The sequence below is a fragment of the Mesocricetus auratus genome, unplaced genomic scaffold, assembly GCF_017639785.1.
Source record: "Mesocricetus auratus isolate SY011 unplaced genomic scaffold, BCM_Maur_2.0 Super-Scaffold_100010, whole genome shotgun sequence".
Taxonomy (NCBI): Eukaryota; Metazoa; Chordata; class Mammalia; order Rodentia; family Cricetidae; genus Mesocricetus; species Mesocricetus auratus.
In genome coordinates this window covers 13,987,266-14,015,200 of record NW_024429194.1, presented here as the reverse complement: position 1 = coordinate 14,015,200, position 27,935 = coordinate 13,987,266, and the positions used below count along the sequence as shown (strand labels likewise).

At 36.8% G+C, this 27,935-nt stretch overlaps 1 protein-coding gene across 6 annotated transcripts in view; it reads right to left on the bottom strand.

Annotated features, from left to right (window-relative positions):
* Window positions 1-226: 226 nt before the first annotated feature.
* The window catches only part of LOC101841368 (solute carrier organic anion transporter family member 6A1-like), an 83,278-nt gene continuing 55,569 nt past the window's right edge, over window positions 227-27,935 (bottom strand). For 2 of the 6 annotated variants that reach the window (XM_040752766.1, XM_040752763.1), the window contains 6 exons: window positions 24,185-24,338; window positions 19,512-19,699; window positions 16,668-16,732; window positions 14,401-14,538; window positions 10,176-10,335; window positions 227-386 (listed from right to left, as the gene is read on the bottom strand). In XM_040752766.1, the coding sequence (XP_040608700.1) occupies window positions 10,199-10,335; window positions 14,401-14,538; window positions 16,668-16,732; window positions 19,512-19,699; window positions 24,185-24,338 (682 nt within the window). In that variant the 3' untranslated portion in view covers window positions 227-386; window positions 10,176-10,198. The remainder of the gene's footprint in view (window positions 387-10,175; window positions 10,336-14,400; window positions 14,539-16,667; window positions 16,733-19,511; window positions 19,700-24,184; window positions 24,339-27,935) is intronic. The other 4 variants (XM_040752764.1, XM_040752765.1, XM_040752768.1 and 1 more) reach the window with 4 other exon arrangements.

The window sequence follows — 27,935 nt, the reverse complement described above, 5'->3', positions numbered from 1 at the left end:
TCATGTGAAATACTATTTTAAAATTCTAATCCAGGTCTAGCAAATGGCTGAGAGGTTAAGTGTGCCTGTCCACAGAGCTGACAATCTGAGTTCAATGCCCATAGTCCAGGAGCTGGTGTGAGAAAACTGACTCCTGAGAACTATGTCTGAACTATGACAGAAGCACATGCTGTCCCTACAATAAATCTAAGGAGAAAATTCCTAATCCATAAAACACACTCAGAAATGTTTCATAATAGTATTCTTTATTGTGAAAATGAAGATCTAAATAGATACTTTTCTGCTATATTTTCACTTCTGAATGACAGCCTGGCCAGAAATCTTGAGAAATTTTCAAATGATAGACTGCTGTTCTTAGAACTTGGACCCTCACATGTTCTCCAGTCCTGCAGGTTTAAACCAAAAAGAGTCAGTTAATTTTCACATAAAACTAGGTTATAGATTTTTCATATTGCATGTTCAGTTTAGGGAATGTGAGTTCAATGATTATTTCCTGTTTCACATTCTCCTCTGCCTGCCATGGTAATGGATGGAGCCCCCCTTCCATGCAAACTCACATTAAGGTTATAATTTTTAACAAAGAAACAGCAGAAAAATGGCCTAGGTGTTCTTGCTATAAAAATCATTTTATCTAGTATTTGGAAAATATAACGAAATGCTGTATTATAATGCATGAAAAATAAAATTTCTTTAGAAGAGCATTTTAACTTGAGAAAAATTCCATATGTTGGTTTATTTGGATTGTATAAGTGCAAATATTTCTTCATAAGAAAGAGTTGCGATTAAATATAAACTGAAAAATAAAGAAAACATAGACATTCAATTCAGGTTATCAGGCACTGATAGTAAAATGCAAGTGAAGATAAAATTTAGAGGAATGTGAGGACATTAAACTTTATGTCAAGAAATAAAAAGCAGCAGAATATATGTAATGCAAATTTTCTGAAGTTATCTATGTCAGATCATCAATGAATGGAATTTTGACTCACTAAAGATTAAAGTAACTATTTTGGAAATTTAACATAATTTTAATTTTTAAACTTTCATTATATGATCTATATTGAGAGACATGATTTAAGTTATAGGGTTGTTGAGCAACAATTATTGATACTCAAGATAAAATGCAACAAAAATAGACATTAGGGACTGGAGAAAAGGCTCCGTGATAAACGGTTCTAGCCACCAACACTAGTGATCTTAGTGAAGTTCTACTCCACATACATGCCATGATACACATATGCAAAATCACACACACACACACACACCATGAAATGGAGTTGAGAATGGTACATGCTGAGAAGACATGTGAGGAGTTGGGGGAATGGAGTGTAGATATGATAATATAGAGTAGATCATTTTAAATAGACTCCCCAATTTCCTATGTCTAGTAACTAATAGGTGAACCTTGCCAAGTTGAATATTTCCATCTCACACTATTCTTTCAACTGTTGTCTTCTTATTAAAAGCAATAAGTACCCCCAGACACAATCCTCCCATCTCACCCTTAACTCTGCAGCAGAATATCTGTTTCAGCCTTCCCTGTCCCCCCTTTCCATGCTCTCATCTACTGTAGATCGCACTGACATTTCTTATGTAACCTCATTTCTCCTGCTCCTTGCTTCATCTTAGCCCCAAACTCCAGCAGGCTTCCCCAACTAATTCACAGGCTTCCTGTGATCTTCTCTTCTCCCTTCCTCTCCCCAGGCCCAATCCCTCAGGCTCATCCCCAGATCTTCAGCAGAACATCTGTGGCAGCCTTCCCTGCCCCCTTCATTACTCCATCTTCTGTAGATCCCACGGATCTTCCTCTTATTATCTCCTTCTCCCCCTTGTCCAGGTCCCAAACCAAGATGGCATCACCTGCAAACCAAAAGGCTGCTCTTTTCAGTCAGCAAAGAGACAGGAAATGGATCCTTAATTCTCTCTTCTCCTATAGAACAAGTCTGCTACTCTCACCACCAGCACCTTAACAGGCAACTTGCTGGGGTCTCGCTTTCCTTTCTGACCCCATCCCCAGCAGATCACAAAGACCTTCTCCTCCAAACTTCCTTCCCCTAACTCATCTCAGTATCTCAGCCTCTAACAAGAGAAGGTTTTCCTTGTGAACACATCAGCTGTGCAGTTCAAACAAACAGATAAGTACACTGAGGATCATTACCACACCCTGATCTCCAAACCCAATCCTCCAGTCTCATCCCTATCTCTGCAACAGAACGCCTACTGCAACTTTCCCCCTCTGCTCACATCTTCTGTGGATTCTACAGGCTTTCCCCTCCTACTTCCCTCATCACTGGTTTCTTTATCCCAGCCCCTAATTGCAGCTGGCCTTCCCTAATAACCCACACACCAACCTAACAAGAAATGCTAGATCAAGCCAAATTTTCAAATACAATAGATGGAGAAAATAAAATTTTGTGTGATAAAGCTAAATTCAAACAACATTTATCTAAAATCCAGCCTTACTGAAAGCACTAGTAGGAAAACTCTGATCTAAGGAGGTTAACTACAACCATGGAAACACACACACACACACACACACACACACACACACACATATGTATATATGTATATATATATATACATATATGCCCAAAACACAAGAGCATCCTCATTTGTAAAAGAAACATTATAGCTTAAATCCTATATTAACCCTCACACACTGATCTTGACATACTTCAATATTCCATTCTCACTTACAGAAAGGTCATCCAAACAAACACTAAAAGGGAAATTCTGGAGCTACTAGACACCATAAAACAAATAGAGCTACAACTTTTTACATAATATTTGACCTAAACACACACACACAAATACCAATATTCTTTTTCTTCACCTCATGGGGCTTTCTTAAAAACTGACCTCACACTCAAGACATAAAAAGAAGTTTCAGCAGATACAATAAAATTGAAATAGTATCTTTTATCCCATGAGATCTGAACAGATTAATGCTGGATATTAACAAACACTAACTACAGAAAGCTTAAAAACTCATGAAAACTGGATGATTATGTAATGAAGACTGGATCAAGAAAGAAATAAAGAAACTGAATACTCTCTGGGATTCAATGAAAAGTATCACAGACCATATGAAATATATAAAATGCAATGAAAGGTTTTATAAGGGGAAAGTTCATAGTACTAAGCACCTACATAAAAATAACTGGAAAAAGCACATATTAGTATCTTAGTGGCTCTAGAACAAAAAGGATAAATCACAGGCAAGAGACAAAGATGTCAAGAAATGATCAAACTCTGGTCTGAAACCAATTATAAAATAGAAAAGAAGACAACACAAATAATCAATGAATCAAAGAAAGAGATAATGCTTTGAAAAAAATCAACTAGACAAATCCTTACCAAACCTAACAAATAAAGAAAGGGAATATCTGAAATTAAAAAAATCAGAAGCAAAAGACGGAACATTGCAGACACCAAGGAAAGTCATCAAATCATTAAGACATACTGTAAAAACCTGTACTGTACCAAATTGAAAATCTAAATGAAATGATAATTTTCAGGATAGGTATCTCTTAGCAAAGTGAATTCAGGATCAGATAAGCAATTTGAATAGAGCTATATCTCCTAGTGAAATAGGAGCAGTCATTAAAATCTTCTAATTGAAAAAAAAACAAGGACCACATGTTTTCAGTGTAAAATTCTAATACACTGTAACTTTCAAAGAAGTTAATCCTAATACTCCTCAAGTACTCCACAAGGGGGAAACAGAATTATACTTTGCCCAGTTCATTTTATAAGATCACATCTATCCTGACTCCCAAACCACATAAAGACCTAAGAAAGAGAGTTACAAATTTCCCTTCTGAACAAAAATGCAATAATATTCAATAAAATACTTGCAAATCAAATCCAAGATCTTATCAAAAAGATCACCCACAATTATCAAATAGGATTCATCCTAGAGATGCAGGAATAGTTCAATATGTGAAGTGTATCCACTGTATAAACAAAATTAAAGAAAGAAAAACCATGGTATGATCTCACTAGATGCTGACAAAATCCAACACCCTTCATGATACAAGTCCAGGAGAGAGTAGGGACACAAGGTACAAGACTAAACACAAAAAGGTAGGTTACTACAAGTCTATAGCCAACATCAAAATTAAAGGTAGAGAAAATTAAAGCAATTCCACTGAAATAAACAAGATTAGGGTGTACTCTCTTCATAACCATTCAATATAATGCTTAAAGGCTTAGCTAGAGCCATAAGACAGCTGAAAGGAGTCAAGGGAATACAAAAAGTAAAGGAAGAACTCAAAGGATCTTTATTTGCATATGATTGACAGAATACATAAGTGACCCTAAAATTCAACTGGATAACTCCTGAAGCTGATAAACACTTTCAGAAAAGTAGCTGGACACAATCTTAACTCACAAAAATGAGTAGCTCTCCTACATACAAATGACAAAAGCACTGAGAAAGAAACTCGGAAACACCTTCCTTCACAATAGCCTCAAGAATGTAAAATATCTTAGGGTAACTCTAGCCAAGAAGACATATATGATAAAAAACTTCAAGTCTTGAAGAAAAATATTGAAAATATATCAGAAGACCAGGAAGACTCCCATGATCATGGATTGGGAGGATTAACATAGTAAAAAAGGCCATTCTATAATAGACAGATTCAAGGAAATTGTGATCACAATGGCAACACAATTCTTCACACATCTTGAAGTCCTTTTTAAAGGGCATCTGATTTCCAAAGTGGCTGAACAAGTTGGCACTCCCACCAGCAACGAAGGAGTGTTCCCCTTTTACCATATCCTCTCCAGCATAAATTGCCTTTGATGTTTTTGATTTTAGCCACTTTGGAAATCAGTATGGAGATTCCTCAGAAAAATGGGAATACACCTACCACAAGACCCAGCAACTCCACTCTTGGGCATTAAGACTGGGCTGGTTTAACCCCCAGAAACAGCTGACCTGACAAGGGTTAGCTCTTGAATCCCAGGCTGATGCCTGGGATTCCAGCATGGGACTGATCAAGACCCCCTGAATGTGGGTGTCAGTGAGGAGGCCTAGGTTATCTATTGAGCCTTGGGTAGTAGATCAGTGTTTATCCTGGGTATACAAATGGACTTTGGGCACCCATCCAACAATGAGAGATGCACTCTCATCCTGGATTCTTGGGGGAGGGTCTAGGCCCTGCCCTGGATGAAATGACAGACTATGGACACCCCCATGGAGGGCCTCACCCTCCCTGGGGAAATGAGGGAATAATGGGGGGGTTGGGGGGAGGGCATGGGAGGAGGGGAGGGAAAGGGAGAGGGACCTGGAACTGACTTGTGAAGCAACCTTGTTTCTAATTTAAATTTAAATTAAAAAATAAATAGATAAATTTAAACAAAGAGCATAATAAACAGAAAATTTTCAAATAGAGAAATAAAGACTTCTCAAAACAAGTGAACACCAAAGGAATTAATAACCACTGAGTAAGAACTGCAGAAAACATGTAAATAACATCAATATAACTTTTCTTAGTAAACCTTAATGGTTCTCTCCCACAGACTTCAATATATTTTCTTTTCTCTGTACTCTTATTTTTCAAAGATAATTTCATTTAAAGAGGTTTTGCTTTGGCCATATCTTTTTGAGATTCTAAATGCCTTTTGTCTTAGGATTTTTATTGCTGTAAAGAGACACCATGACCATGGCAACTCTAATAAAGTAAACCATTTAACTGAAAAAAAAAGAAGTCATGTTTTGAAGAACGTCATACTCGGAAGCCAATTAAGAAAGCCGAAAGGAAGATACAACATCCCATTGTCTAATTGGCTTGCTGTACCTTCAAACTAATACATTTGTCACATTAAATTATTAATGAGAAGTGAATATTTGACTTGTTACCCTGAAGAGAAAATAGTTCGTTTCAGGTAGCACTGTTCCTTTATAATAATGAATCTGACAATAGGGGAGTTTAGGGGCAAAGATATCTAAAAACTGTCCCTTTCTTAATCACTGCTTTTCCCATGCCATCCATTTATTTAAAATAGCATTTTACAATCATTTTAGCAGACAAAAATGGTGGCTTTGATTTTGAGCTTAGTTTTGTTTTAATTTAATATAAAGTAACAGAGTATACTTTTCTAGTCTTCAAATAATCATGTCCTTCTGATTCTGTAAAAGCATTTCCTAACCCTGCATTTTGAGTATTTTCTTCAAAACATGCCACTTGTTTACTTTTTTATATTGCTATAGCTATTAAAGGGTTGATAAAAAATGTCCCCAGTCCCCACATGATTCATTAAATAATACACTCCTCATCTTAAAATTTTTAAAATGTCACCAGTCCCCACATGATTCATTAAATAATACACTCCTCATTTTAAAATTTTAAAACGTGGATGCCGGTTAGCAATCTGCTGCAGACAGATTCTGGCATGATGGAACTTGAACGACTTTTGCTCAGGTCAAGTGGAAAGGCCGGATTCTGTCCTAATTTGGGGTCGAGGGCATGTTTGTGTTGTGTTGCAGGAAAAGAATAAAGCTCGGCGGCTGTCAGAACATTTGATGAGATGCATGGAGCAGAGAAAAACTGGACCTGAGATAGTGGGAACCTGCCCAAGCCAGTTCGATTGAGATCTCCTAAGTCAGTGTTTCTGACACTTGATGTCACCAAATCTACAGCCCGAGAAAGAAAGGAAACCTTTCAAGATGTCCAGTTTCTCAACAGGCCTGCTGCATCAACCTCCCGGACCCATGAGGTTTCATCCCGAAGCCAACAGAACTGGAAGTTTAGCAGTTTGCCCTTGACACACCTTGAATAGCAGAATTAATTTTGCCAGTTTTTCCCTTTGGGGAAAAAAGGACCCATTTAAAACAATTGGACACTGGTAGGGACTGTGATGAGTGACAAAAGCCCCTTTTCAGTATTTGAACAGGACTCGGCCACGTAAAATATCAGCCTTGGTGGTTCCTAACTTGTCCTAATGTGGCAAAAAAAAGAGACTTTGACGTCACGGCCGCTGTTGTTGCAGCCATCGCCATATCAGCCACTGCGGCTGCCATGGCCAGAACTGCCATTGCCCAATATTCCGCCAAAGCAAAGACCATTAACAGCCCCAGAAACGGTCTAGTCCCCTCAGAAAGCCTGCCAAGAGTTAGCCCCCTCACCCTCTCCCAACAGGGCTTCTCAAAGACTATACCTATATGTTGGGGGAAGTCCTGTGCATTTGTCAATAAAGTACTGTTGAGCCTATAGGAAACCTAGATAGGAGGGACTAGGAGTCCAGGAGAACTCTGGGAAGGAGAAAGACAAGAGGGTCGACATGTGACGCCATAGGGGTAAGAAGCCGGGAACTATTCTCCGGTAAGAAACATACTTAGATTAACAATTATGGGGTAATTACTTAAGGCAGAGCTAGCCAATAAGGGACAAGCAAGGCCAACAGCTTCATAATTAATATAGCCTCATGTGTGTTTATTTGGGACTCATGCGGATCTAGAACCAGGCTGGCGCGGCAGAGCCCAGGTGACTGGCGGGGGATAAACCAAAGCGGCTAGCAAAAGAAAAAGATTCTCTTAACACCTATAGACTACTTAAGACACCATATTTGCCTTGTGAAGACTCTCCTGCTCTTCTGAGGATCACCTAGGAGTGCTTTGCTCTGTTCATGACACCTGGATTTATTAGTTCGGTCTGATTGGCTTATTACATAAGTAGTGGCAGATATTCCATAACTTCTCAGTGGTGTTGCATAAACCTGATGCCTTGAGTCAGACAAAAGACTCATGACAATGAACTCTTCTAAGTAAAGATGAATGGACTTAAAGGGTAAACTGTGTGGCTCAACAGACCACACTACAATATCCACACGATTGTTCTTTTTTGTTGTTGTTATTTTCACTTTTGTTTTGATATTTTTTCTTTACTTTGTTTGGGTTTTGATTGTTTTTATTATTATTATTATTATTATTATTATTATTATTATTATTATTATTTGGTTTTGATTTTAGGGGCAGTTGCAAGGCCAGAAGGCAGATCCAAGGAGATGGGCAGATAAATGGAATCAGAATGTATAATGTGAAATCAATAAAGAATCAATTAAAGGAAAAAAAGGATCCTGTTGAAAAGTGGGGTAGAGATATAAACAGAATTTTCTATAAGGAAAACTCAAGTGGCTGAGAAACATTTAAAGTAATATTCAACATCCTTAACCATCAGGGAAATTAAAATTTCAGGGAACCACCATGACCATTGAAAACATTTAATTGGGGCTGGCTTACACTTAGCAGGTTTAGTTTATTATCATCATAGCATAAATCAGGGTGACATTCAGGCAAACATGGTGCTTGGGAGGTAACTGAGACTTTTACACCCTGATTATCAGGCAGCAGCAAGAGATAGAGTGACTCTAGGCCTGACTTGAGGACCTGAAATCTAATTGCCTACTCAGAGTGACATACTTCCTCCACCAGTGCCACACCAACACCAATGCCACACCCCCACAGAGGTTATATATAGAGGAAGGAGCAGGGGTGGGGGTACTTGTAGTTCTCCCTGGGAAGGGAAAATAGAACAGATTCTGTCCAGCGAACTGGAGGCTTGTGGGGTGGTGAAAGTGAGGATTGGGTGGGGAAGAGCAGAGACTGTGTTGAGTGAGGGAACCCAGGAAGAGATGTTGGGATTTGTGGGGCATTTGAGAGATGGCATCTGAAGCCCATAGGACAGTAGAAACTCCCCTAAATATAGCAAGGCAAACTAAATCAGGTTTCCTAATCACAGGGAAGTCCTAACTTGCCATCTCTTGTCTCAAAGAAAGCTTCTTGTAGCATAAATGCATTGCATTCTATCAAGTCGTTTACCAAGGGGGTCCCATAGAAATCTCCACATAACCCAGGTTGTTGTTAAGACTATGGTATTCTTTCCACAAACTGACAGAGGAGCCCATTTCCAAGGACACCCACGCAAAACTCATCAAACATGAAAAAGTTCAGCTGGTGCCTTCACTCCTATGTTCTAGTTTGTTTAGTCTAGGAAGGTACCTCATAGGCTACCAAAAGAGAAGTGTATACACTAAACCAGCCACAACCCTTTGACCTGTAATCAATCTTGACTGCAAGATATGGTAAGGCAATGATGTCGTGGAAATATAAGAATAGCCAACCAACGTCTGTCTGGCTCAAGGCTCATTCTGTGAGACAGAATTCATGTTTGACACTGCTGGGGTGACAAGAAGCAGAGACTAATAGCCCAGAGAACAAAGGTAAAAAACTCTACTAGTCTTTAAGAAAAACTATAAATAAAATGATTCCTAATGATATTCTGCTACACTCAGATTTCTGTGCCTTGTTCAGTCATCATCAGAGAAACTTCCTCCTGCAGCAAAAGGAATTGAGACCTATAGCTAGACAAAACTCAGAGACACAGCTAGACAAAGACAGAGACACAGGGATACAGAGAAAAAGACAGACACACACACAGAGCGTCTTTGGAATAGACAGCTCCACATAGGATTGTCCACCAAATCCCTCCCTCCAGAGCTCCGAGAACCCAGAGAAAGAGGAGGCAAACAGAGTGTAAGAGCCAGAAGGGATGGAGGATTCCAGGAAAATAGTCCTCTGCATCAGCTGACAGTCACAGGGACTCCCAGAGACTGAATCAGGAAACACATTCCACACGTGTCACCACCAGTATCTTTCAGCTTAATATTTTTACAGGACGTTTCAATGTATAAAGGGATGTGTCTGTGATTCTTCTGCTGCCTGCTTTGGGGGCCTCTTTTCCTTCTGTTGCGTTGCCTTGTCCACTAGTGATGTGATAGTTTTTCACCTTACTTCATTTTATTTTGTCATGTTTGGTTGTTATTTCACAGAAGACCGCTTTTTTCTAACCAGAGATAGACATGGGTGCATCTGAGGGGAAGAGGAGTGGTAAGGAACTGGGTTGGGTAGAGAGAGGGGAAACTTTAGTCAAGCAAGATTATAGAAAAGAATCTATTTCCAAGAAAAGGGGGTGAGAGAAGACCTATAATATATTTTAAGTGTATGTTTCATAATAGTTTCAATAATCTTAACACAGGCTATTTTATGATTCTCATTATAAAATTTGTAAAATTATATGAGGCGTGTTTTTCAATGTAACTATTCACTAATATTGTTTTTAAAGTTATCAATATTATATTCCATTGACAATGGGAAAACATACAGTTCTTACCCAATGAAGAAATCAGTCAGAAATTATGTTTTTTCTTCTTTACCCTCTTTTCCTTCCATTACAGGATGGACCAGACAGTCCCTACTTGCATTTACCACAGAATCATATTTGGAAAGGGCAAAAAGACCAAGCAAGGCAGTGGATGATTGGAAAAAAACACCTGAATAATAAATTAATAGAGTGCAAATGTATATTTAACAAAACGTTTTGCAAAACTTCTATTTACCTGAGAAAATATATAGTTTACGTCTAAAAGTATTAATTTCCCAATTACAAATATAATTAATATTACAAAGTTGTGTCAAATTAAATATTTAATATGCTTAGAGAATTTTTCATTTTCTTTAGCTAGCCTCCGAAGAGTAACACTTAATAAATAAAGTGTGCTAATTTGAAAACATATAATTGAATTATATTTTCAAAATTTAACTATATGTAGGAAGTGAAACTTGACTAAACCTTTATAAAACTTTGGTGTTAAAATATTAGTCACTTTCTACACATAAACCTAAACTTGTTGTAAACATAACTACTTTTATAGTTTTTATTTTTGTCTCAAATTTCTGATAACTGTATATATAAAAGTAAACTTCACAAGCAAATAACCCTTTTAATTAGAGTCAAAGTGTTATAGCTGAACAATACCAGTTACCTATTAAAGCCATCTCACAAGACAAGAAACATTAATAGATTTTTCCGTTTATGAAACACTTCCACTGTCTTAAGGGTTATCTTCTCAAAGATATAGTTACTTGTGAAATAAATGTAGTATTACAATGAAAAGCATAATTAATGAATGACTAAATGTTCCTTTGGAAGCACAGTGTTTGAGGAAAGATTGAGAAATTATGAAAACTACACCCAGTACTGCCTGCAAAACTAGTGTAGTGCTAGTAAAAATTCATCTGATATCAGCAGAAAAATCCAGACAATACATTAAAAATTCCTATATTTAATAGCCAAAGAAATGAAAAGCAATATCCAGAGTTGGGGAGAACATGATGGCAATGGCATGGAGTCTGCATTATGTACATTTTCTATAGGCTTCAAGAGATGCAAAACTAAACTTTTATCTTAGAAGAACCTTTGACAAAACATCATAATCTTTCAAAGACTCAAATAGAATGACCATGCAGAACAAAGTGCAAATAAATACTAAGACTTGTACTTAAATGCTAAGAGGGTAGAATTCCAAACAACAAAAACAGCAAGAGTAAGTTGTGGGCAGCACTGGTTGTCTTCATTCAGAATCATAGATGAACAGAGGCAACATAATGGAAAGACTTGGTGAGTTTATAGCCTGCTCAGGAAAGAGCAAGACCAAAAGTTTGGAAGAAATTACAAGTGTGGCCCAGTACATACTTGCTACTGAGATAAGTGTGACTAAACAGGAGTGGACTGTCGTGCAACTCAACAATGACAAAAGGTCTTCAGAACATTTAATACATCTTAGGAAAGAAGTCTGCTCCCTTCCAGGGGGTCAGCTTCATAACTCTGATTGGCTTGCTGCTTAGGGGCACTTTCTCTATACAGCCATGGTTCAGACTTAAGTACTAGTGCTCACATGGAAGCAGATCTAAGTGGTCTTAGTTATCCAGGGGGACACAATGCAAGTGCTTGGGGATCCTGACAGCATCAAAAATATCCTCAGAGGAAAGCCAGGGTTACAGTCCAGAAATTTGCTGCAAGGTTGGAACCCAGATAGAGGAGCCTTGATAATACAATGACAAGATTAGTTTGAAATGGACCTCTAGTATGGAAAGTGTTCATAGCACTAACCTGGACACATGAAACCATGCATCCATACAGTCTTTACTTTGTGGTTGAACATTCTGCTTCATTGTGTCGCTGCCAATTAAATTAAAACATATTCCTATTCATGTCTTTTATCCACAAATAAGACATTCATCTTGTACTGGGTCCATCATTGTTTTAGGTAAAATGTCTAAATTAACATGGCTCTCAGTTTCCTTTGTTGTAGTTTCATGGATAGACACGTTCTCCGCGTTAATATTTAGCAGCTTCATCTGATAATCAGAGGATGCCTGAAAACAAGCACTGGCGTGACACAGCATGACTACTGACTAGTCAGCAGGTGGATAAGATACTGGGATAGAGAGATGATCTGCACTCTGGGAGGGACAAAGAATTGCTATTTCCTCATGCTACTCAAAATGGCTTACAATGTAAAGTTCATGAATTGTGCTTTTTCTGTAATCTCCTTTCAATATCTTCAGGCCATAGATGGTAGCGTGGCACCTGAACCATAGTTGAAGCCCCACTTTCCACTCTGGCAATTTACTCAGCTTCATTAAAAGGATGGATTTACATTGTGTCAGGCAGTCTTTGGGTTTAGCCACAGGTGAATTACTTTCTTAATGTCACATTATCTCTATGTTAGAGGTATGTGTCTTTCTAATTAAACCATTTACTTTTTTTAATGGAACATTTTTATTAATTCTTTAGGAATTCCTCAGTTTGATATATTCTCCTTCCCACTTGCCTCCATAACTCTTCCCAGACCCATCCCACCTGACTTTTCCCTTCCATCTTTGTTCCTACATCCCTGCTTTTAACTCACTGTGGTGATCTGAAGGAGAATTTCACCCATGGGTCATGTATTTGAACACGGGTCCCCAGCTTATGTCACTGTTACAGGAGGTGGCTTTGATGAAGGATGCATTTCAATGGGAGTAGGCTTTGAGAATTCATAGCCTTACTCCTATTCTAGTTTACTCTCTCTGTTTCATGTTTGCAGTTGAAGATGTAATCTCTTAGTTTTCTGCTCCCGCTATCATGTCTGTTGCCATGTTTCCCCCCCATGATAGAGTCATCACTCTGGAGCCCTATATGAAATTCTTCTACAAGTTGCTTTTACTCACTATGGTTTAGCACAGCAACAGAAAAGTAACCAATACAAAAGAAGCTGGTACATGAGAGTGGGTCACCACTATGAATAACATGACAATGTTGGTTTTTGGAGAGGGGTGGAATATTTTGGAACTGTGAACTAGAAAAGTAATGGAATTCTGTAGCCAGAATTTAATGGGTTGTTCAAGTAGGATCCTGGAAAAATATCACTGAGAGAAATGTCATGGCAGAAAATTGTATGAAGCTGTGAAAGTAAATTCTAGGTGGCAGTGGAGACCAAATTTTGGAGATGCCAGATCAGTGAGATATCTACCAAAGTGAACACTGAACAGGAAATGGAACAATACATATTGCTGTCATCAAAGCTGGAGAGCTAAAGCCATCTAAAACACTTGACACTAGGAATGGAGCTATAGGAATAAATAGTTTCCCTCCTGAGTTTTCAGCTTGCTTTGGTCTGTCACCATTCACCTACTTTGGAAAAGTAATTTTTATTAGTGTGCTGTTATAAACTGGAAGTATGTATTTGATTTTTGACTTTATGTGGTGTTACAGTTAAGGGACTGCTTTGAATCTCCAAAGAGACTTTGGTCTTACAAACAGTGTTGGGACTGTTGAAGTATATGAGCAATTTTAAAGGTATAGTATATGCATCATGATGCAGCAATGAGTTTCCGAGAGCCAGGGAGTAGAATGTAGAAGTTTGAATGAGAAGATCCTCATATGATCAGGGATTTGAACGCTTGTCTCCTGGTTATTAGCACTGTTTGGGGAGGTGGAACAGCCTCAATGGAAGAATTGTTATCACTGAGGATGGGACAAGGACACCACATCTAACAACTCTCTCTGTAGCCAAGGCAATGACACATGGAAGTACATTTTGAAGAAAGTAATTTTGTAAGATTCTCAATAACTGAAAAATAGCATAATATGTAGCTAGTATTACCATAAAAAGTGAAATTGTGAAGTTTAATCTTCAAAGACATTTTGATGATGTTATTTACAACTATAATAATTTTCATCCTAAGTTATTTAATACTGTAAAACTGTAAATTTCATAAAGGAAATCAATTTGGCTGTATAAATGTATAACCAAAATAGGTTAACCAATTGAAATTATACTAATCATCACCCTTTCTTAAACAACCTCACAGAACTCTAGTGCATTTTGCACAAAACTACAAGTGTTTATGTAAATTTTGTAGTACTAGTTTATAAAATACTTCCTACACAATTATAGAAGGCCTTGCGTAACTAAAATATATATCCATTGTTAAATATTACCTAGTTATAAACAATTGCAAATTTTAAACACAATTTTATTTATTTAAATTATACAATTTGGATCACTTACATAGTCCCATCACTATGTAGACCATTTTTGACTTATTGTGGATCCAACAACGTTCTTTGATTCCACATTCATTAATGTTCCAGTAAATGCAAGCTCGAGCTATTGATACATCAAAAGCCAATGGTGCAAAGATGGATCCTATGAAACCGTCAATGACTGTAAGTTCTTTCTAAAAATCCGTTTTGACCAGGATTAGAATTATTTCTTCTTAAAACACACACACACACACACACACACACACACACAGAGCATGGACACCCCACAGGATCCTCTAAACACATTATTTAAAATTCTGTAATAGTCTTTTATAGATTCAGTCATTAACTCTGACAATCAATATCCTGAGCCCTGCCTGTTTACAAATATCAGAAGTTTGAGATGATTTTACAATTCTTTCTATGTTGTTGTTTACATGGCATCTTAAAGCACTGTTTGCATTCGCTAGGAATATTAAGGAGGATGTATTTATCACAAAGGCACTAAACTAAATGAATTTGTGACTTCCAGTGTCTTTAAAGATGCACAACTATGAGATTTTTAATGACTGAAAATGACTTAGCGTTTTCTGATTGCATTCTGAAATTTATGTCTCTACAGTACTCTGCACTAATTCCTGGGGAGTAGTTTCCAAGTTTCTCCAGTGGATGTGTGAAACTGTGCATGGCACCAAACCATACTCACATACACAACCATACACACAAACACATTACTTTCTGGTACAATGTGATGCTGTCAAATTAAAACACATTGCCCATTTGTGTCCTTTACACAATGGTGAGATTTCATAAACCTTCTATAATTCTTAGCTTTGGATCCATCCCGTTTCTCCTCTCTTCCATTGCACCCGAAACTTCTTTAAAGTTTAGTTTCTCCCTCCGCACTCTTTCTTATCACATGAATTTTATTATTGTCTCTTATCATGCTTTTACTCAGATTGCAAGATTACTGTTGCCCATGTAACTTGTTCATGAAGGCTTCATTTTGTCTAAGGATTCCCTGGCTCTTCTTTCTGTTGGTCTATCACTTCACTTCCTGTCTGAACCCTTCCGTTCCCTACATTCTTACTTTCTACTTTCATCTCACCTATATTCTGTTATCTCTCCTTCCAAATGCATTCCATTAAGTGATGGACCAGTTCTAGTTTCCACAAGTACTTTAGTTTAACATGCATTTGTATATATATATATATATATATATATATATATATATATATATATATGTGTGTGTGTGTGTGTGTGTGTGTGTGTGTGTGTGTGTGTGTGTGTGTGTATTCATTGTCCATTCATAAGCTGATGACCATCTAAGTTGAATCCATTCCTATCTGAAATGGTTATAAAATCAGTGAGCATGAGTGGGCAAGTATCTTTGTAATAACACATAAGTTCCTTCGGTTATATGTCCAGGTGTGTTATATCATGGTCATGTGGTAGGATCTGTTTCAGAGTTTGTACCGAGTTTTGTTCATATTACTATTCCATGAAAACTTGTATTATCAAATGAAAATCTCAGTGCCAAAACAGTTTTGCTTTTCTTTGGTCATTGGCCAGGGAGAGCTTAGAGGCACCTGAAACAATACAGTCTTCTGCCAATGATCCTAGAACCCACCATAGCCTGATGATAACATCCTGTTACTGAAGAAACCGTATAATTTGGTTACAGGACTCAGAGAAAACAACACTGAGCTCCGAACTGGCTAGCTTTCATAGTGTTATAAGTCACTTTGCAGCCTGAGAGAAGAGTAAAAAACAGCTCTTACTTAGTACCAGACCTTGATCCAGTACCAACCTACCAGTCAGCTAGTGCCTATGGTGTAAAGGGACAGGATTTTTTATAGGGACAACCAACCACTCTCTTGATCCAATCTGTCTCTTCTTTGAAGGAGGGAATTAATTGCTAGTGTTATAAATATGGTCAAACACCATGACTAGGGGAAATATTTTTAAAGAACTCATTTCACTTGAGGATGTTGCAAACAAAAAAAGTATGAAATTACTGTGGATGCTTTCATGATCTTCAGAATCACTCATATGAGGTGATGAAGATACCTCAGCTCCAAATGCATGGCTCCAGCGAATGCATATAATTGCTGCATACTTTGTGGAACGGGATGGCTTTTATTTCACACAGCTTCTCTCTGTGTCTAACTGGATCCTAAATTTTTCAATGCAATCCACTATTAATTATATATTATTGTTTACTTTGAGGTATAAATACATATATAGGTATATTTATAGATCGGAAAAAATTGGTACATTGAAAATACATACCACCTATTCTCCAAATTGTGTAGGTTATACCCAGGCTCAGTGAATTTAAATTGGCAGGTGCACTTCTGAAAGCAAACAGCAATAGTATAACTTATGGGTGGCATACGACAGGTTTGTTTTTTTAAATATATAATATATTTTATACATGATTTATTCTACTAATCTTCAGCAAGATGACAAAAGTTCAATTTGACCTAGATATTGTGTAGGTCTTTCCTCTTTCCCATTTCTTCATTCTCAATAGACCAGATCCACCTGAGCCTCTCTTTCCTGAAATGGCTGAGCTTCCTGATTTTCAATCTTGGCTCAGGCTGTGAGGTACAGGATTATGTATAATGTTTCACGTTTGTGACGTCCACTCCACTCCACATTTGCCTAGTTTGCTGATTGTTGTGGATCCTGCCTCTACACTTTATATCAGCAATGGTACTTTGAATGAAGAAAATAGGTGAAGTCAAGTGTTTTTCTTCAGACTTTTTCCTCATAGTTACTCATGGTGACTGGATGCCACAGATAGGTGTCTTTCTTACAGGTGTCTCCAACTCATTCTCACTCCTTTGAGTGTGAGGTGGCTGAATACCACACCATGCAATGATATTCCTTACATCCAACCTACACTGGGTGGCAACTTTAGTCAAATTTACTTAAATGGTGTTAATTTCTGAATGTTTTATCTTTCCTGTGTTACCCTTATATTCATTACTCAAATTTGTAATGGATGGCATCATTTTAAATAGGAGGTGCTCACCCACAATAACACAAGCAACTGAAATAAGTCTAGCAAGTCACACACAGAACGACATCCCTAAAGAAGGGCATTGTTGGAAAGAAGAAAAGCACAGATTGAAAGTAAAAACAGCTAAAATTCATTATATTTTAGTATGAAAGAGTTGAATAATAAACAGGAAGATATATGTATTTCTCACTGATTAGATAAAATGTTGAAGAAGAAAAATGATGTACAGCTACATTACAAATCAGTACCTTATAAAGAACTTTAGCTATTTATTTCCTTATATTAACTCTTTAAACACCATACTATATATATAAATATAAAGCCATATATTTAGCTTTCAGATATTTTTCTGTTTCGATCATTTTTTTCATTTATTTTACAATCCAGAGACCTCTTTCTAAAGGAAAAAATAGGTATATGATATTGAAATGATTGGGAAAACTGGTAGAATATTAAATCTACTTTAATCCAAAAACAACTGTTAATCTCAAAATATTTTACATTGGTATTAGTTTATTGATACAAATTTAAAGTTATTTCTGTTATGCAGATTACATGTTGCTGCTGTTATTTAGGGTATTGTGCTTATTTAGCTCACTTAGAATGCAGCATATAATTAGCAAATACAGATTAATAGTTATTCCTCTATGACAGTCAATCTTATAGTCATATTAGGTCTGTTTTCGTCATCATACACAGATATATTTAATTAGATATATGGTCTTCAAAGCTTTCAAAGAACTACAAAATAAGGCATTTAATATATTTAATAACACAAGGATTTTCGTGACAGTGAGACAGGTCTGCTCCTGGCAGCACCAATCACTACAAAGAGGAAGATGTGCATCAGGAAAATTCCATATGGAGTTTGATGCCCCAATGTTGCAGAAGCCTGGATGACTGTCCAGACACTGGAATGTCCCTGTCATTAGTTAGGTAACGCCTTCTGAAGTCTTTGACGGGATAGAAGATTAGATAGTCATAGTAAAAGCTTTCCTTAGTTAGGATAGAAAGTAAATTGGGTGCAAAACTTTAAGTTCACCAAGATAGGCTACATAATTATTTTCTCTAACTTTGTCAAATATAAATGGACTGTGTACGGTAACTGTAATTCTTAAGAACTGTTTTTGTTGCCTATAATCTTATTGTGTTAAAGTTAAATAAAAACATTTTAAATTAGATGAAAAGGGAGAAATGCTGTGGAATAATCCTTCTATATACTGTGAACATGAATTACTCTGTTTTTAAAACCAACTCTGTTTTATTGATCTTTTGCATTATTCTTTTTGTCTCTTTTTCATTAATTGCAGCTCAGAACACGTTTCTTGTTTTATTTCTTTGATATATTTGTCTCTTTCCTTCCATCTTCCCTCTTTCCTTTGCACTTTTTCTTTTTCATCCTCTTTCTCCCCTTGTTGTTTGATTTTGTTTTAGGCTATCTTCAAACTCCCATTTAGGCTGAAATAGAACTTTTGATCTGCTGTATCCACCTTGTCTGTGCTGGGATTAGAGGCATATAACAACACTCCTAGACTATGTCTTGCTGGAGATCAAGTCCTCCTCACTTGCCAGGATAGTCTATCCATTTCTGTCTCTACTTTTACCCCACAGCTAATTGGGATGATACCAGAAATGTGTTATTATATTTTTCATTTTGTTGGTGAGATTTTATAGGATAGCTATGATGTAAACATACTTGTTAACTTAAAAAAATAAGTTTAGAGTAATGTCCTTTTATTCAATTCCTAGAATAAAAATGAATATTAGGTGTACTTAAATATTCTGGAAGAACATATCAGTGATAATTGTTGGTTTAATTTAGAATAATAAATTGAAATTGTAAAAGTTACTGTGTTCTTTTATGGCTGACTCTAATGTTTGCTCATAGATAAGTTTTTAATGTAGAACTAGAGTTAAATACCCATGCCCATGAATAAACTTTACACTTATCTCTATGCTAAAATTAAAAGTTTTCCTGTTTATGGAAAACCTTATTTTTCTATAGTTTATCTTATAAAACACATGAAGTCCTTTGCTGTAATAATCTAAAATACTTCTAAATTTTTTATGGATTAAGTAAATTACAATTATGAAAATTACATACTTACTGGAGGATAGTAATGGTGACAGGTATACTAGACAAATTGGAAAAAAGTATTGAAGAAAAGAAAAAGGCAAAAAACAAAGGTAATGTGTGACACTTGTTACTACATTTTCCAGAAACCGCATCAACAAAGTCACCTTCAGTATCTGCATTTGTCAGTCCTTGTTTAATGCAAGAACAATTGTAATATGCCTGTAAATATCGAACATAAAAACAGTATTTCAGAAACAGACAGGACACACTAGCTTTATTATTCTAAAAATAAAAATTAAATAAATATCCAAAGGGAAACTGCACAATGTTTTGATTTTTTGTGTTAAAAAATTTTAATTCACCAATATTAAAATATAATTTTAAATTTAATGATATTAAAATATAATCATATCATTTTCTCCTTCACTTCTCCCATCCAAAGCCTTCCATGTGTCCCTTTCAAATTCATAGCCTCTTTTTCTTGATGCAATTTGCTCAGTCTGTATATTATTTGTGTTTATGGTTTTGAGGCTGATCAGTTGGTTTTGGACAAGGAGCTAGTGGGCTTTTCCCTTGAGAAGATGATTTCTCTTCTCTCAGCAGTCCCTAGACAGGGTCTCACTATGTATCCCTGGCTGGTCTGTAACTCACAGGTGTCTGGTTGCTTGTGCTTACAGATTACTGGGATTAAGGATGTTTTAATTGTGATCACATACAGTTTAGACTGCCTAGTTTCAATGAATATATTAATGCTAGCCCTGTCATATGTCAGTTAGAAATAAAACATTAGTTGTAACATCTGAAATATTTTACATGTGAATCAATCACTTTATATATGTAGTGATATATTGTTTAGGTAATGTAGTTTTTATGATCTAATAAAGCTTCCATGAAAGATCATAATGCAAAGTTAGTCAAATCAATAATAGCTGGGCAGCATGACACACACTTTTATTCCCAGGATTCAGGAGACAGAAGCAAATGGATCTCTGAGAGCCCAAGGCCATTCACTTGGGCTACATTCAAGTGAATCAGTCTAAAAGAGTAAAAGAGCTCATGCCTTTAATCCAAGCACTAGAGAGAAGTATATAAAGAAGCAAAGGGTCTCATGTGAAATGCAGATTCCAGTCCCAGAGAAGACAGGATCTCCACTACAGTCTTGGATGAAGTAAGAGCTATTGGCTGGCTGCTTTGCTTCTCTGATCTTCAGCTTAAAGTCCAATATCTGTCTCTGGATTTGTATTGTTCTTGCTAAAATATGTAGGTGTTTGTGGATGTATAATTGTTGTAAATGAGGAAGAGTTCTACAAATTTAAGAAATAATAGTCAGTTTATGTTAGTATTATCAGGGGTTATAAATTAAGAGCAAATAAAGCATGCAATGAATATAATTAAACTTTATCCATGATTTGTAATATCGACAATAACCCAACTATGAAAGATTGTATAACCATGTTAATACTTTATTTTGTGTATGAACATGGCAGAGTTGAGTTAAGCATAGTTTTCATATTGTTTCTGAGAACAAACATTTTCAAAAATACACAGAAGAGCAATTGTAATCCCAGCCCTGGGAGGAGAGAAGCACACACACACACACACACACATACACACACACACACACACACACACTGGCACTGAAGTAACTGAATAAATAAGATGTATGTAAAAAACTATACAAAGTTAGAACAAATAGTTTAAGGATATTTCTAATGAAGGATAGATACCCTAAGAGTTCTTTGCTGTTTCTAAAAAATTTACTATTGTTTGGACTACCCAAGAGCTAAATCAAAATTCACTTTAAAATATCAATAACAGTTTACATGCCAAAAATTCTTTTGTAAATGAGATATACAACAATAGCTTCCTACATCTACTCTATCTCATTCATCTGGATCCTTTATCAATTGCTTTCTTTTTGTAGGACTTGTCATTTCAATTTCTTATGTAGGATTATGTTACAAATTGAAATGTGAAAGAAAAAAGTAGATTTAACTGTCATATACAGTACTATCTGTACTAGCTGGTTTTATGTCTCAACTTGACACAAGTCATCAGAGAGGAAGGAGCTTCAACTGAGGAAATACCTCCAAGAGATCCAGCTGTAAGGCATTTTCTCAATTAGTAATCAATGGGGAAGGGCCCAGTCCACCATGAGTGGAACCATCCCTGGGCTGTTGGTCTTGGGTTATAAAAGAAGGTGGGCTGAGAAATCCATGGGAAGCAAGCCAGTAAGCAGTTCCCCTCTATGGCTTCTGCATCAACTCCTGCCTCCAGGACCCTGCCCTTATTGAGTTCCTGTCCTGACTTCCTTAGGTGATAAATAGCAATGCTGAAGTATAAGTCAAATAAACCCTTCCCAACTTGTATTTTGGTCATGGTGTCTCATGGAAGCAATAGAAACCCTAAGACACCTAAGACATAATTTTTGCTTTACTTTTCTTTTGCTTTTCTGTCAGAGTATGAACTGTGACAGAAAGCCATCATCGTCCTTTGGACCCAAGTGACTCCTTAGTGCTCTGGATGAGATGTAAACTAGCTCTTTCACTGAAAGTGCAACTGAGGTCTCTGTTGAGCTGGAGAAGCTGCTGACAAAAGTTCTCACCCTTGCTATCTTATAATAAAAGCCACAGAAGATAACAGAAAGAACCAGCCAACGACACAAGATCAGAAAGAAAAGTCCAAGGGTTTTTATTACATAAACAATAAAAAGCAAACAACCAAAAAGAGTTAGCATCTTTTAGGAGTATAAGATGTGATCGTAAAGAGCCCCCCTGTCTGGACTAGTAATATGAAGAACAGACTTTTTTCTCTGTTTTAGTGAAGGCAGTGTTTCTCCTCAGTTTTGTCAAAATTATCTTGTTGTTTCAGTTCTTTACCATGTGACACTAATGCTGATTCCAAACATTCCTCAGTTCAATTTATATCAAATTTGAAACAGCATAGACTTTCTTTTTGTCAATTTTGCTTCAGATGACTTGTGGCAGCTATACTCTTCAATGGAAATGTTTTATTTTTCCCATTACTAAGTATCATTTCCATACACAGTGTGTGGATATTATAGAATCTTTTATATTTGCTATGTATTATGAAATAATTGTGCCTTATAGAAATATAAGAAAATTATAAAGAATTCCTTGAGGTGAATGTTGCAAAGCAGGATTTCCCACAAAAGAGAGCTCATTAGTGATACTGTGTTTAGCCTCTCAGTGAATCTGCACTAGCTGTAGGGTGGCATGACAGGCATCTGCAACTGCATTTACATAATTTAGCATAATAACTAGAAGAAATGGGCACATGTATAAAGAAAATACTTAGAGTAACTTAGTCAAGTTTGAAGATGGAAAACTCTTTATGGGAGTCATTATATTTTCTATTAAATTTCTCCCATATTTTGAAAACTTAAAAACTATTTTAACATATAATATTTTAGAACAGTGGTTTTTTTTTACAAATGGCAAAAAATCTTTCTTATAAAATAAAAGAAAGCAGGCTGAGCAAGACTTAAGTAGCGAGTCGGTAAGCAGCATTTTCCCATTTCATCTGCTTTAGTTCCTGCCTGCAGGTTCCTGCCCTGCTTGAGTTCCAGCCCAGACTCACATCAGTGATTTGCTGGGTTTTGGAATTGTAAGATGAAATATACCTTTCCTCCCCTCTAAAAATTAATTCAGTAAGTAAAGTGCAAAAAATCAGGACCTGGGTTTGATCCCCAGCAGCCACATAAAAAGCCCAGCATGGCAGTGTGCTTGAAACTCCACCACTGCAGAAGCAGGAAAGTGTGGATCCCTGGGGGCTGCTTAGGAGAGCTCCAAGCCTGTGAAAGATCCATCAGAAATCAAGGTGCATTGCTCTTGGGGAGTGACATCAGAGATGGTCCACTGACCAATACTTCATTCACATATTTTGAGGCTGAATATTTTTCCGCTAATTAGTATCAAATGCTGGCATAGTTGTGCATGGGTGCGTCATACACACACACAAGCATCAAAATGTCTATACACACAAGATCAAAAACAGAGAACCCAACAAACGTAGACAAGTTGTAAAACAGGCAATTGCTCTCTACAATAGAACAAGTACTAGGAAAAAAGATTATGTTGTGGGCACTGACAGCAAGTAGAGAAATAAGAAATGTCACAGATGTACCATGAGATATATAACTAGAGTTTTAAGGCAGATTCAATTCAGTTAATTCACATTTATCTCATTCATATGATTTCTGTATGGCTCTGCATTTTCTAGAATATCAGATATGTTCTGTGAAAGTGTTGTATATGTGGTAAGATCTGGTGCACAATTAAAGAACTAGGCCCAGGGGATGTAAAAGCTAAGCAGCAGATGACTAGACTCAACACCCCTCTAAAAACCACGACCTTAAGTGTATATGAGTTACTGTGGAGAAGAAATAGAGAAACTACATGAAAATACAGAGTAGGAATTGTGAATCTCAGCAGGAGGCACATTTGAGGGAAAGATAACTCACAGAATGGCATTGAGCAACCTTTTGGTGTGTGAAGGATTGTGCTCCAAAATTGGCAAAGCACTCAGAAAACATAAACTAGCTTTTCCAACTTTGTTGGTAAAATTAAAAATAAGAAAAATACAACAGAAATTTTTCAGAGAGGGTAAGGAGTAGAATCTAATCTCATCACTGTCTACAAATTGAACATGCTGCTGGAGAAAAAGATGTGTAATTAAAGTTACCTTTTCATTGTGCAAAAATTTAGAAGCCCTGCAGCCTGCGAAGCAGGGAGAAAAATACTCAGTATCATCTCTTCCACATACAGAAGCATAGATTGAACTTGGGCAAGCACATTTCTCATTGCATGGAGCTGTGAGGTTTCCCAAGTTACCTGACCTGTGAGGTTGACATGAAATACAATTATGATGCTACCATTTAAATTATTAATGCAGACATTAATATATCAATAAGAGATATATGTGCTCATTTCAGTAATTTATTTTTCACAGATTTACTAAAGTATAAAAACACAATAAAATGTAAATTTAAGGGTGTGCAACTTGATAGTCTGGGAGAGTCAGTTTAGCCCATAACAGCACAGCCTGCTCTTCCAGAGGCCCAAATTTTCATTCCTAACATTCACAATGTAGCTCACAACAACCTGTAACTCAAGTTGCAGGGAATTTGGTGCCCTCTTATGGTTTCTACAAGTACAGGGCATATAAGTGGTGTATATAACTGCATGAAAATGATCTTTGTTTCTTCTTACATGGACAAGTGCATGTGTACATATTAAAAATAAAATATTTAAAATGTGTGAAGGGTTTTATATAAGTATTTTGGAGTTACTTTATGTGTGTGTTTGTTTTGTTTCAATGTATATTTGCATACTGTGTGAGCACAGAATCTATGAAAGCAAATTTTGTCATTGAATCCATAGGAACTACACATGCAGAAAATTATGATCATCAGTGTGGGTGCTGGAAACCAAACCTGGATCCTCTGTAAGGAGAACAAGTGTTCCTAAACACTGAGCCACTGTTCAGGCTACACCCACCTTTTTAAAAAACTTTTCTAGAAACTATCAATTTTCCAAGGTGGTTTGTTGCTAGGAGCACAAGTGCCTTTGCACCCACAGATCACCAGCAAAACCAGAAATGTTAAATACATAGGATTTTTCTCTAAAAGGAATGGACCTAAACCTTTTCTTCCATCCAGAAATCTGGGAATAGGAGATGATTAGCAGCCCTGTGATCGACACTATCCACCTGACTGGGTATTTCAAGCTCTCACAGCTAGGACCAGAAGTAATCTAAATGTACATTACTAGTACAGCCAAAAGCTGTCCCAAGCTCCTACAACGAGGACAATAAATAGCTAATAGCATATATGATCTTCGCCCTACATGTATGACCAAGACCATGCCAAATCCTTCCTTGGATCCTTAAGTAACACAGGTAGCCTGTCTCTGTAACCCATCTTCTTGAAAGAAATGACATGTGCCCTGAGTTGAGTTTCAATGTACTTTTGCTTCCTTGTGCACTGGGATCCGGTTATATAAGAAAACTGGTGTCAGCATATTTAAATTCAGTATAATGGGAAAAAAGTGTCCAGGTTGACAAAGTCAATCTGAACTGAGTTTTCATTCTCACCTCTTCCTGGTTCATTTCTGTACCTGCAGTGACACCTAAGGCTGCCAAAATATAAGCTTCTGAGAATATAAGAAAAGTTTTCTTTAAATAGGTATTAGGGTTTCAGAAAACTTGAGTCTGTTGCTAAAAAGGGCTCTCAACCATTGAGAGAGCGGCACTAACGATCTTTAGAACAAATCATTTTGTACAATTATTGAAGTGTTTTTAAGATCCAGAAAACAACAGTCAGAGCTGTAGTTTTGCAACTTGGTGTGCATAGGAGCTGACACGAAGAAATCCCATGAGAGAAAGGAGGAAAGGTGGTGAGCACAGAGAGGGGCTGAGGGGGGAGAGGAGAGGAGATGACGGAGAGACAGAGACAGGCAGACAGACAGACAGACAGAGAGGGAGAGAGAGAGAGAGACAGAGAGAGAGAGAGAGAGAGAGAGAGAGAGAGAGAGAGAGAGAGAGAGACAGAGAGAGAGAATTTTCTGCCATACACATGTTGGCATGTTTGCAGGGCAGGCAGAATGTGCTCCGCAGGTGCCACAAGGGTTCAGGGCTCGCCCTCTTGCATGATTTGGCCAGAACTCAGAGCTCTCCCTCTGCCTGTAGCCTGTCAATCCTTCCTGTGCAGACCCCACTAGTTCAGACCAGCAACACCTCAGTTCCAAGGAATGGCAGATGGAGCTCCACTATCTGCAGCATGAGCTAGGATGAGGCTGTCACAGAGCTTAATTTTTTGTTTTCTTTTATTTTTCCCTCATAGCAGAAGTAACTCAGTTTCAACGTTTCCTCCATGTGAGAAAAAATGTTAAAAAATAGGCCACCTTCTAGTGTAGATATAATTGCAAGTAAGACATAAAGCCCTTATCCTGATGCTGATTACCTCTCCCAAGGTTTATCATTCATTTTATGGAGGACATTCCCCTCTTCTGCTCATCAAATCAGTGCTTAAGTGAGTACTTAGCTTTCATGCTACATAAATTAAAAGAGGAAAATGAAAATTTTGTGTCGAGGTCATTTAGCTATCCTCCTAACTGGCTGTCACTACTAAGGTTTTGACCGTGTTCTTGAAGTTGCTAAGTAGAGACTCTTGGTTAAATTCTACAAGAAGTTGAACACCTGAAACACAGCAGGAAAGTTGGGGACCAACATGAAGCATAGACATACTGATAATGGAAGATAACTTGAGAGAAAATATTGCAGAAGGGTTGTGAATGTATAAAGAGTGCAGTGAGTGGAGATATTTGTAATAACAAACTCAATAAAGTTTAGTCAATAGAACTTGGAAAGAATGGCGTGTGAGTAGTTTGGACACAAAAATGAAAAATGGACAGAATGGCATTATCAGGGTCACCAAAGTTTAATCAATGTTGAGAAAAGTCGATCTGAACCAAGATTTCAGTCTCATCTCTTCAAAGTTTGTTGCCCTAGTGCATGACACCTGCAGGGATATCCCTCAGCTCATGATTGCATTTCTGCTAGGGATATAAAGGAGACTGAACTGTTCTCTGTAACGGTATGATCTCAGTGACTTAGGCATTCTGATCTGGGAACAATAGTTAAGATTGTGATGTTAGATTCACATTTTTTCTAGTTACTAATGATATTGACTTTATTTCTGCATATTTGCCATCTGTGTGTATGTGTGCATTTGATGAAATTATAGTTTCAGATTATTTGTACATTTTTATGTTGTTTATTTTCTCATTACAAATAAAGATACTGTTAGGTGTTTATATGATCAGGAACAAATGTTTTCCTTTATATATATGTATATATTATTTTAAATACCTTTTTACATTCTGTGGATTGATAAAAAATTTAGAAAACATTCTCAAATTTGAGGAATGATGGCACACACCTTTAATCCGAGGATTTAGGAAAAAGAGACAGAGGCAGATGGTTCTCTGTAAGTTCGAGGGCACCTTGGTCTATTTAGTGAGTGTAGAAACAACTAGGTACACATAGTGAGACACTGTATCAAGCTCCCCTGCCCCACAAAATGTAAAACAGAAAAAGAAGCCCTCAAAAGGGCATATTTTAATTTTTATGAAGCCCAATTTAAAAATTTTTCCTGAATTATGTGTTTTTGACATGTGAAAGAAGTCCTTACCTCTTCAAAATCAAAATGGAATTTCCCTCATATTCTTAGAATATTATAGTTTTCATTTATCCTTATGGTTGATTTTAAATTTCTCTGTATATTACAAAGTGGGGATCCAAGTTAATGTCTTTACATATAGACATCTAATGGTCCCAACCCAATATCATTTTTACATCTTTAAATTATTTTTATTACATTTAATTTGTGAGTGTGCAAGTATCTGTGTAAGAACATCTCAGCAGGGTCGGTGCC